This window comes from Hemiscyllium ocellatum, chromosome 22 (genome assembly GCF_020745735.1).
Source record: "Hemiscyllium ocellatum isolate sHemOce1 chromosome 22, sHemOce1.pat.X.cur, whole genome shotgun sequence".
NCBI classification, from domain to species: Eukaryota; Metazoa; Chordata; class Chondrichthyes; order Orectolobiformes; family Hemiscylliidae; genus Hemiscyllium; species Hemiscyllium ocellatum.
The window spans coordinates 47318026-47330093 of record NC_083422.1 but is presented as its reverse complement, the minus strand read 5'-3'; the positions used below and the strand labels follow the sequence as shown (position 1 = coordinate 47330093).

General features: G+C 44.4%; 1 protein-coding gene across 4 annotated transcripts in view; it reads left to right on the top strand.

Annotated features, from left to right (window-relative positions):
• pdcd11 (programmed cell death 11) overlaps window positions 1–11757 on the top strand; it is a 59692-nt gene extending 47935 nt beyond the window's left edge. For 3 of the 4 annotated variants that reach the window (XM_060842178.1, XM_060842179.1, XM_060842175.1), the window contains exons 31-37: window positions 655–762; window positions 1828–1980; window positions 2694–2941; window positions 4490–4658; window positions 6106–6259; window positions 7383–7548; window positions 10603–11757. In XM_060842178.1, coding sequence (XP_060698161.1) covers window positions 655–762; window positions 1828–1980; window positions 2694–2941; window positions 4490–4658; window positions 6106–6259; window positions 7383–7548; window positions 10603–10774 — 1170 coding nt within the window. In that variant the 3' untranslated portion in view covers window positions 10775–11757. The remainder of the gene's footprint in view (window positions 1–654; window positions 763–1827; window positions 1981–2693; window positions 2942–4489; window positions 4659–6105; window positions 6260–7382; window positions 7549–10602) is intronic. The other variant, XM_060842176.1, reaches the window with a different exon arrangement.
• The last annotated feature ends 311 nt before the right edge of the window (window positions 11758–12068 follow it).

Below are 12068 nucleotides of genomic sequence, written 5' to 3'. Positions count from 1 at the left end.
TAATCTCATCAGTTACATGCTGAAGGAAGCATAAGCAATTCCCATGGGGCCCTCTATTTAACACTGTCCTGTGGCTTGTGCTGAACATGTACAAGTGCGTATTACAGGAGGTCAGAGTTGGTCTCTTTGCTGCTTGCAAGCCAGACAGAGAGTTCACGTGTGTCTGGCTTCGACAAGTGAAATCTGAATGTGCCAATTTGGTGATTTTTCTCAATGGTTTTTCACAAAAAGGATAATTCATCAAGAGATGTACTTGGCACAATTGGGTCAATCCTTTCTGCTTCATGTTTCTATTCTATGGAACTTGCTTTAGATGCAAAACTGTTCAATAATCCAACTAATATTGCAGTGAGACACTGTGTCTTCAGCAAGCAGGTTACCATAAGAGAGAGTGAATAGGACTAGGCGTCCCTGAAAATAGTCCATTGAAGGGTAGATGATTAGTTTTTGGAGCAAAGCTTCCACATATTGGAACAAAGAGAACTGGGGGAGGTGTGGAAGGACTAGGGGAGTGATGCTAGAGGATACAGGGAGTGGGTGGATGGCATGTTGACCCACATTAACAGGAAGGAGTTTTGCCATTCTCTCCCTGTTGCTGTCTAGAACTTTGTAGTTGATCTCACGTTATTTTTATCTGTATTTGTGTTTGATCAGATTTCCTCCAAAAAATTGAAAACAAGCAGGAAACAGAAGAATTCGGAGGAGGCAGAGAGTGGAGTGGAGGTATACTTTCATGAGGAGGACAGTGATACTGAAATTCAAGTGAGTATCACCAGGTTATCACCACCCGTGTCCCAGATTGATCATTAACTTTTATGGGAGCTTGGGTTTGGATCCAGAACATTCCAAGCCCATTAATTCCTGCTCATGTGACAGCCCTTTCAGCAGCGCGCTGGGATTGGTCCCTTGGGGGATGGAGTTTATGTTTCTCTGCTTCTTTGGACCAATGTCAGCCACCCTTCAGTAACAACCACAAAGAGCTTGCATTGATGTTGCTAAAGTGTAACAGGCAGGAGCCAATTTGCACCCACCAAGGGCTCACAAATAGCAATGTGATAAGGACCAGATAATCATCTTGTGTTGTTGATTGATTAGTAAATGTTGGCCTGGGCACCAGGGCTCCAATTATTGTCTCAGCTGAAAAATGGAACCCGTGAAAGTGCAGCACCCAGTGTGTCCTGCCCTTCCAACAGGGCAGGTATGAGCTTGGATCGTCAGATAATGTAGGGTTCATGTATAATTCCAATTAAAGCCAAATGTCTTATGTATTAGATACTGAACCTGGTTCGTAAGAAAGATTTGGAGCCAGAGGAGGCCATTCTACCCCTTAAGCCTGTTCTGCTGTTTAGTAAGATCATGGCTGGTTTGATTGTGGCCTTAACTCTATTTCCCTTCCTGTACTTTTGTAACCTTAACTCCCTTCTAGATGAAAAATCTATCTAATTCAGTCTTAAATATATTCAATGACCCAATTCCCACTGCTTTGTGGAGGGAGAACATTTCAAAGAATAACTGGTGCTCTAGGAGAGAAAAACAAATCTCCTCATCTCCATCTTGTGATCCCCCTTATTCTGAAACTGAGTGCCCTCATTCTAGATTCCCCCAGAAAAGAAAGTATCCTTTCAGCTTCCGTGCTGTCAGACCCTTCTGAATTATATGCTTCAACAAAGTCAACTCTCATTCTTGTTAACTCCAGTAAGTGTGGGCTCCAGACTGCTCGATCTTTCCTGATAAGACAACTGTGTTCCTGAAACTGTCATAAAGACGCTTGTAGACCTTGGCTACCTGGCACCTAGTAGCTAACAGTCACTATTCTCTCTCTCTCAGCAGCAGCCGAATCCCAGAAAAACCCCGGTTCCCAGGCTAGAAGTGCCCCTCGGCTTTGCTTGGGATGTGAGTTTAAACACTATCTCTCCTGTGACTCGGAAACGTGAAGACATCAGCTCAGACAGTGAGGAAGACGAGCCTGAGGACTCCAAGGTAGGAGAGCTCTCCCTTCTGTTCTGTAAGAATTGGTTTCTTAGTCCTAGCATTAACTGCATGAAAGAAAAATCAATTTGGGGATAAAACTAGTTGTCACTCAGCTCAGTGACTGTGGGAGCAGTGTCCTGTTTTGAAAGATGCTACCCTTCGAGGAACAGGAAGAAACCCCTTCTGTGAATAATTTTCATTTTTTTTTTAAAAAATGACTCTTTTGAAAAGATAGGAATGTTGAGGTGTAGTGGGAAGAGACGGACCGTGACGGAGCAAGTGGGATCAATGGGCAGTGAGAGATTCTTAAAAGAAAACCTGCAATAACTATTGAAAAGGTTCTCAGTGCCTAGAAAAGGAAGGTGGGGTTGATGTTGAAAGTTCGAGGAAAAAGGGCTTATGCCCGAAACGTCGAATTTCCTGTTCCTTGGATGCTGCCTGACCTGCACTTTTCCAGCAACACATTTTCAGCTTTGATGTTGAAAATTGCTTATCTCAGTCCAACCCGACCAAATGATCTCTTTGTCAGTTTGCTGATGAAATGAATGCTGGAGCTTTTAGTACCAAGTGAGATAGGCAAGGTTTGCATTGCTTTAGCCTCAGCCCACCACAGCCAGGTCCCCTGCCCTTTGTAACCCATCCAGAGAGCTGTAAGAAGAAGGCAAATGAGAAATGTGATTTTTTTTTTTAGTTTGAGTATGTGTGATTGTTTGTTCCTTCAGGCCAAGGTGACGAAGAGAGAGAAGGAAGTGAGCAAGTGGCAGATGGAAAAAGAGCTGACGAAGGTTGAGCAGCAGCTGATGGACCCCAATCGACACCCACAGTCAGCTGAGGACTTTGACCGTCTGGTCCTGAGCTCCCCCAACAGCTCCATTCTCTGGACACAGTACATGGCATTCCACCTGCATGCAACTGAAATTGAGAAGGCACGGACTGTGGCAGAGAGAGCCCTGAAAACCATCTCCTTCAGGTAGGCGCTTAACTGGACCAGAGAGTGAGCCGGAGAGGTACTGCATCCAGGCAGAAGAGCCAATTCCACCTACCCTGGCTCATTAATTCTGCTGGTGTATTCAACAGCCTCACAATTCTGCTTTCATTCAAAAAAATGGTCCATGATCTCTCCTGAGTCTTTTCCCTCTACTCTTGTATCAGTCATTCCTTATTCTAGACCCCAAACATCTCCATTAATTTTCTATGTGCTACCTTACTCAAGGTCTATGTACACCACATCTGCGTTTCCCAGCCCCTCAATCTGTCGCCTCACTGAGTTTGCCAGTTTGTGTGTAGAGTCGTGTGTTCCCATGTGTTGCTCTGTGTGATGCAGTTGACAGAAGCCCTGGATCATCCATAAAGGGGACAGACATTGACACTTCATTAAAATTCCTGTTTCTTCACCCTTGGGGTAAAGTTCAAGCATACAGGTTCTTGAGGCTTGTAGTGCACTCCTATGACATTATCCAGAATAGATTGCTACAAAGTGACCAGCTTGTTGCTCTGGTTCCAGTGTCAGATAAGAGTGAACTATATTGGCCCAGACCAGGTAAGGGGCAGATATACTTCCCTGAAAACAATGTCAATCAATCCAGTTTTTCCAGCAATTGAACATCTGCATGGTCACTTTTCTTCTTAGTTGTACTAATTTCCATTTTAAAAAAGATTAATTTAAATAATCAAACTGTAGTGATGGGATTTAAGTTTGTATTGTCTGCATTATCACTGCTGCTCTCTGGAACACTGGTTCACTAAAATAGCCAATACACATCTGAATCAGTAAGTTCCTCTGTTTTGACTTAGAATGTATTCACGTTTGTTCACTCTCCACAAGTTTACTCACATAAACCTGGAAACCAAGAATGTCATACCCCTGGGGTTATTATTTAAACTGTGTGGCAATCTGCACCTTCAGGAGAGCTGTCCTACCTTTCCTCACCGGTAATAATGATCATGAGAGTGATATCTCGGTTGTGGTATCATGCATCATTTACTGACTAGAAAGTGCCAGGTGTTGAAATACTGCAGAGTACTAGCAGGAGGTCATAGTCATAACGACGTACAGCACGGAAACAGACCCTTTGATCCAACCCTTCCATGCTGACCAGATATCCCAGCACAATCTCGTCCCATCTACCAGCACCTACCGCATATGCTTGAGAACAGTGAATCCTGTGTTTTGCAAGGAAGGTGGAGTCGCCATATCGGGGAGTTGGGTGTGTTCCTGTGTCTCTGACTCTGCACCTTGAGCTTCCATCCTTGTCTGTCATTGAGCTGTCATATGGAAGAGAGGGCACTCAGCTTATCTCTGAGGACAAATACAACAGTCTTGATCCATAGCAGAATTCACACAACAGCAATTTGCCAAATAACCAGTGAATCTGCTCTTTGAGTTGCAAAGAAACATCTTGATAGAAGAAAGTACAGAATCCCTGACCTCCAAGTATTGTCTTCAGTATCAATTTTTATAACTGCCAAATTGATTCTCTGTCTGTCTCGTTCTCTTCCTTACCGTATACCTTTGAAGAGAGGAGCAGGAGAAATTGAATGTCTGGGTTGCACTGCTAAATCTGGAGAATCTCTATGGCACAGAAGAGTCACTGATGAAAGTGTTTGAACGTGCTGTTCAGTATAGTGAGCCGCTGAAGGTCTTCCAGCAGTTGGCCAGTATCTACACCAAATCTGAGAAGTACAAGGTAAGCACAACTGTTGTCAACATTGTTTACAATGCAAAAGCAATAGATGTGTCATTCATCAGGATGGGCTATCTGTAACACTACCAACTTGGATTGAGTTGAACTCTGAGGCTGCTAACTCTACAAGCTGCTGTTACGTAAATCATGCGCTTCTTGGTAAAGCTGACACTATAGTGTCCCAGACTCGGTGCAGCAGCGTGTTAGATACAAAACAAAGTTCCCTGTACACTACAATAAAATAAAGGAATGTGGATGCTGCCAATCTGAAACAAAAACAGAAGTGGCTGGTGAAACTCAGCAGATTTGGCTGCATCTGTGGGTAGAAAGCAGAGTTAATGTTTCGAGTCTAGTGACTTCAGAACACATCAGTTCTGACCCTGATGAACAGTCACCGAACTCAAAACGTTAACTCTACTTTCTCTGCACAGATACTGCTGAACCTATGGAGATTTTCCAGCAATTTATGTTTGTGTTCCCCTGCACAACCCTCATCAAGTATTGCCAGGGCCAGTGCAGCACAGTGTTAGATATGGAAAAAGCTCACTGCGTTCCAGTACGTTATCTCGGTTTTGTGCTGAGTTCATTCTGAGGTGTATTCCCGAATCCCAAGTGACATTTCCTATATTTTGACACCAGCAGCTCCTTTCTAATTGTCACTTGGTGCCTCATTGGGTGCTGTTGATGCCTGGGTCCTCTACATATCCCAGTCAGATTTCCAAAACATTATTGTGGTTGGCTGGCAGCCAGAGGGCCTTCAGTGATCTGAACGGGATTTCCAGGGGAACCTTGATTATCCGAATAAAGTGGCTGCTCGTACTCTGCTGCAGCCTAGTCTCCTGAAAGGGGAGCGGACATAGCAAGTGCTCGCTGTGTCAATCCCAATGGAGTGAAGCAGCAGCGGGGAGAGGCTTCAGCAATCCTGCAAGTTCCTTCCACCACATGTGTGTGTCTGCTCAGAGGCAAACCCTGAGACAGAGAGAGGGAGCAAGGCAGGCAGGGCGAGGAAAAAGGAAACTTCAGAAAACTCCGAGTCCCAGAGGAGAGGCATTGAATCAATTATTTGAATAATCAGTTGTCCGAACAAAATACTGCCCACCCATCTCATTCGGATAATCGAGGTTCCTCTGTATACCATTGTCCCAATGGTCAATCAGCCTCTGTGATGTGCTGAAGAAGTCCTGGACAAGGACTGAAGTTGCTGCAGTGTTATCTCAGTCAGATTGTACAGAGCTGGAAGGGCTAGTTCTGAATGTTAAAACGAGAAAATGTTGAAAATATTCAGCAGCTTCTCTGAAGAGAGAAACACAGCTAATGTTTCCTGTGGATGACTTTTCGTGAGGCCTGATTTTTGGAGACTCTTGGCTCTGTTAGACTGTAGTACTGTAACTATTTGAGATTTGGGGCGGTGTGTATGATGCATGTTCTGTGCTTTGTGCGTGTTTTTCAGCAAGCAGACAACCTGTACAACACCATGCTGAAACGGTTCCGCCAAGAGAGCACTGTCTGGCTTAATTACGCCACCTTCCTCCTCAAGCAGGGAAAGACTGACTGTACCAGTGCTTTACTGCAGAGGGCACTCAAGTGTCTGCCCCAGAAAGAACGTGAGTCAGCAATGGGATGTGGGTGGGTGTGGGTGTGTGGAGAGCGGTGGAGGGCAGCTGACCATGTAGCTAACGCCTTCACCCCGTCAGCTGAATGCAGTTCTCACTTTCACATTTGTCCTGTGTCTGGAACTATCTTGCTGGTTTCATAAATTGCTGCTTCTGTGTCCCTGTGTTTTATGTCTGTTGGTACTGGGAGGTTAAAGAGAGCCTGTATGTCTGATCCTGAACTGATAATCAAGAGTCCCCTCCTTTTTATCCAACCCAGTACCTGAAGCAAAAAGCTCACTATTGGCTTCCCAGGGCAACTAGGCTGCAGAATCTTTAAAGATTAGGACAGAGGTAAATAGATTCTTGGTTATTGAGGGGATGAAAGATTATTGGGGATATACAGGAGTGTGTAAAGTTGAAGTTAAAATCAGATCAGACGTGATCTTATTGAATGGGGCAGTTTCAAAGGCCTGCTCGGCCTAATCTTCTTCCTTCTCTGTTTATAACTATAGAATCACAGAATCTCTACAGTGTAGAATCCCTATAGAATTGACACCAACTCTCCAAAGAGTGTCTCACTCTCCTACCCTATGCTTGTAACTCTGCATTTCCCAGGGCTAATTCTCCTACTTGCACATCCTCTGACACCATGGGCAATTTAACATGGCCAATCCATCTAACCTGCACACCCGAGGACTATGGAAGGAAACTGGTGCACCCAGAGGAAATCCAGGGAGAAATGGGAAGAATGTGCAAACTCCACACAGATAGTTGTTCGAGGGTGGAATTGAACACTGGTCTCTGGTGATGAGGCAGCAGTGCTAACCACTGAGTTACCATGCCGATCCTGTCGGTGCCATGTGAGGCTGTTGTCCTATGATTGACAATGTACAGATTGGAGCCTGGGCCAGAATTACTCTGGCAGCAGTAACTTATTGTGGACTCCAGTAATACTGAGATAGCCCAGAATCCCAGCATCCTGAGGGTGGGGTGGCTTGGAGAACTACTTTCCCAGAGGCAGGATATCTGAGGACCACCCTCCTGTCCCCAAGGAGGAATGAATCTGTTCCAAGTTGGCGAAAGGGAGCAATAATTTACTTCATATTTATTTAGAAGTTCTGTTTTGTTTCAGATGTTGACATAATTGCCAAGTTTGCACAGCTGGAGTTTCGTCTCGGGGACACAGAACGGGCGAAGGCAATGTTTGAGAGCACGCTGAACAATTACCCCAAACGCACAGACCTGTGGTCAGTCTATATCGACCTGATGGTGAAACATGGTAACCAGGACGAAGTCAGGTTAGTCACACTGAGTCTAAAATCATATCACTGTATCTCGCTATTCCCCAGTGCTGCAGACCCAGTAGAATGGTTTGAAGTGTAGTTCCCTGTTGTAGTTTAGGGAACACAATGTGCTCTACAAGATCCCAGACACAATGAAATAATGACCAGACGTAGGGTCATAGAGATGTACAACACAGAAACAGACCCTTCGGTCCAACCCATCCATGCCTACCAGATATCCCAACCCAATCTAGTCCCATCTGCCAGCACCTGGCCCATATCCCTCCAAACCCTTCCTACTCATATACTCAACCAGATGCCTTTTAAATGTTGCAATTGCATCAGCCTCCACCACTTCCTCTGGCAGCTCATTCCATACACGTACCACCCTCTGTGTAAAAAAGTTGCCCCTTGGGTCTCTTTTATAAATCTGCAATTTGAGAGGGAGAGGGTACAATCGGAAGTGACAATATTTCTGTTGAATAAAGGGAACTATGGAGCTATGAGGGAGGAGCTGGCCAAAGTTCAATGGTGCAATACCTTAGCAGGGATAACAGTGGAGGAACAATGGCGGATATTTCTGTGTATAATGCAGAGGTTGCAGGATCAGTTCATTCCAAAAAGGAAGAAAGATCCTAGGAGGAGGCATGGGTGGCCGTGGCTGACGAGGGAAGTTAAGAGACATATAAAGTTAAAAGAGAAAAAGTATAACATAGCAAAGATAAGTGGGAAAATGGAGGACTGGGAAGCTTGTAAAGAACAGCAGAGGATTATTAAGAAGGAAATAAGCAGAGAAAAAATTAGGTACGAAGGTAAACTGGCCAATAATATAAAGGAGGATAGTAAAAGCTTTTTTAGGTATGTGAAAGACAAAAAAAGGTTAAGACTAAAATTGGGCCCTTGAAGACAGAAACAGGGGAATATATTATGGGGAAAAAAGAAATGGCAGAAGAATTGAATTGGTATTTCAGATCTGTGTTCACTGGGGAAGACACAAGCAATCTCCATGAGGTAACAGTGGCTGAAGGACCTGAACTTAAGGGAATTTATATTTGCCAGGAACTGGTGTTGGAGAGACTGTTAGGTCCGAAGGTTGATTAAGTCCCCAGGCCCTGATGGTCTACATCCCTGGGTACTGAAGGAGGTGGCTCGAGAAATCGTGGATGTGTTGGTGATTATTTTCCAGAGTTCGATAGATTCGGGATCAGTTCCTGCGGATTGGAGGGTGGATAATGTACCACTTTTTAAGAAAGGTGGGACAATCACCTGATGAAGGAGCGTCACTCCGAAAGCTAGTGTGCTTCCAATTAAACCAGTTGGACTATAACCTGGTGTTGTGTGATTTTTAACTTTATCCTTCACCAGCCAATGAGAAGGTCAGCCCAGTCAGATGAGGGGAATGTTGTGATCCTCACAAGAAGTATGCCCCCAGATGTTGTTCCAGAATTCCAAGCTAGAATTGCAGTCTGTATGAGCTCTCTTCCTCCAAAATCTGAGGCAGTGGTGGCTCCCTCAATGTCACAGAGTTAAGGAGAGAGGAGTGAGAAATATTGGCTGAGCCACTGAGAGGATTCTCCACTGTTAGTGCAGTGAGATCATTCCTGCTCACCTTTCTGTTCGTCTCCCGCCTGTGGGTACTGTGCTAATTGTGTTCCTGCCTCCAGTTGTAGGTGACCTGCAACACTGCATGTCAAAGAAGGTAACAGATGTCCTACTGAACTGTAGTACAGACTGTTCAGCTCAGAAATATCTTTTCGTTGTCTCTGTGCATCCCAGCTGAACTAGGAATGTCTGCAGTCCAAATAAAGTCAGCTGATCCTTTAGCAGCTTGGGTTAATTTCTTTCCCAGCCCAGCCTGCAACCATTTTGTCCACCAGTGTCCTGGCATGGTCACGAAGAATGCAGACTGCTTTCCATCTTAACAGCTGAGCAGGTATTCAGTCTGGGTGCTGCTGGTGCAATCTGAAAGCTATACCCAGACTCAGCAGAGGCCAGCTGACTGTCTGTAGTGCAGCCCATACAGAGCTCTGTAAATTGCTGATATCCATTCTGCGAAGAAGGGTGTGTAGTACTATCGTCACTGGACGAGGAATCCAGACGCCCAGTTTACTACTCTGGGGGTGTAGGTTCAGATTCCATCACAATTGATGGTGTCATTTGAGTTCATTTGATAAGTCTGGAGTTAAAAACTAGTTTAATGGCAATCAATTCTTTTTCTGTCCAAAGTCCATCTGCTTCACTGTTGGGCCTACACGTGACTCCAGACCCACAGCAATGTGATTGACTCTTAACAGCCCTCTGAAAGGCTGAACAAGCCACTCAGTTCAAAGGACAATTAGGGATCAGCAGTAAGTGCTGGCCCAGCCTTCATCCCAACAATTTTTTTTAGAAAACACTCCTTATTGTGGAAAAAATGTTGTCTGGCACTACTTGAGTACAGAGCAACCTGGATTATCCAAACAAGACTAGTGTGAAGTATTTTGTTCGGATAACTGATAACATTTTTACGGTACTTTGAGATCTTGTTTGGATAATCCAAAATTCGGATAATTGATGTTCAGATAATCAAGGTTGCTCTGGATTCATGACTGAGGGTATAGTTTCTCTCTCTGCCTATCATGTGCATTTTCTGTCTTTCTCTATCCTTTTTGCCTGTTGCCTTTCCCTCTTCTTTGCCTGTCACTCCTCTCTCTGCTCCTCACTCCCTCCCCATTCCTCGTACTCTTTCAAATCCCTTTGTTATCTTGCGCACACTGATTCAGTTACTGAACTGATAGACATTGTGTTAACTTGGAGTGAGAATGAAGGAACAGATTGGATAAGCTTTGGAGTTCTCTTCAAAGGACATTAAAGATCAAAATGGCATTTTTGATGATTATTTGATTAAGGTATCCATTTATTAATGCTGCAGATATTTGGTTTTCCCATTGTGGGATTTGAACTCTTAACCTCTCGGTTGGGAATCCGATACAATAATCACTACTTACCAGAATCCAAACTCAGTAAATTATTCAGAATGTGAATTGTAGATTGAGTAGTTCACAACAACATTTTGCTCTCTGCCCTTAGGCATCTCTTCGAGAGAGTCATACACCTGAAGCTTGCACCAAAGAAGATGAAGTTCTTCTTCAAAAGGTATCTTGAGTATGAGAAGAAACATGGGACCGAGGAGAGAGTACAGGGCGTGAAGGAGAAGGCGCTAAAATACGTTGAGTCAACGAGCTTGCCTGTGGACAGCTAATCACACTGATAGCTGCACTTTACAAATTGGATTTCTCAGTGACTACGTTGGTGTCTGAGGTTCCTGTGTTCGAGGAAGGGCAGTGGGACAGATCTCTAGACAATCCAATGAAACTTCGATGCCCAAAAGCTTCTCCAGTTCATCAGCAGTCAATACATGTGGAGTTGAGAATCTGGTGTTGATTGCAATCTCAGTGCCAGGGATTTCCCTGCTTTCGCAAAGACAGCTGGTGTAGTAAGGCATTGATCCAGGGTGCTGTGGTTACATCATGGCCAAGTGCCCAGAACAGTTCTTGCACCACATTCATTCAGACTGATGGTTAACTAAGAACATTCCTGCTGTTAACTCTATTGCCAATGAACATTATTCCCTCAAATAAAGCCCACCATATTGCAAAGCTGTTTTACTAGTTTGGAAATCAGGACTTCTGTTGTTAACGCAGTAACCAGTGCACACGTCTGCACATCTTCCATTGCTGTCTTTGCACCCCCCCCCCCCCATCATTAAGCCCATGATTAATGATAAGTCCTGGCTCCAGGTCTGCAATGTTTCAGCCCAGAATCCAGGCTGCAGCATGTTACTGCAAACCTTTCCAGGTGAGCTGAGCAGATTCTCGAAGGGTCTGAGTTTGTTTGGTCTCTTTTCCACTCGATATCATGGTGACGTGGCGACTGTAACTTCTGAATTGTTGGAGAATGAGTTGACAAGGTCCAGGGAGTGTGATGTGTCTCTGTTCTGTATGGAACTCAGACTGAGATGTTACAGAGTGAAATGACGGTGTATGTTTTATGTTAAGGGATAGTATTTTGCTGTATGAGTCTCTTTACAGGACTGACCCCGTTCTGGCAGTGTGTGTTATAATGCCATGGTGCTTCCTGATTTTGCATGTTGCTATCAGTCAGTCTCAGATGTAAGTCTCCTTTGGATCACCAACACTCTTGCAAACAGTTCCTTTCTCTCTATTAAAATACTATGATTTTGAATGTTTCTAATTTCTTCATCATGTAACCTCCATCAAACTCACTCTGGTTTCTGTCGTTCCAGCCATCAGGTTGGCTCAGAGATAGACCCCCAATCTGCCTGCCAGCCTCCATCTGTCAGTGACCCACAAACATCACAACCTGTGTTGAAGTGCCTTGGGCCTTTTATGATATTAAAGGTGCTATGTAAATGCTAGTTGTTGTAACACAGCAAAGACACAACAGGTGGTCACTAAAAGTCAAGGAATGAATGTAAATTGCATATCGTGAAGCAAGTTTATTAAGTGAAGGACCTTGAGAATTTGATGGGCTGG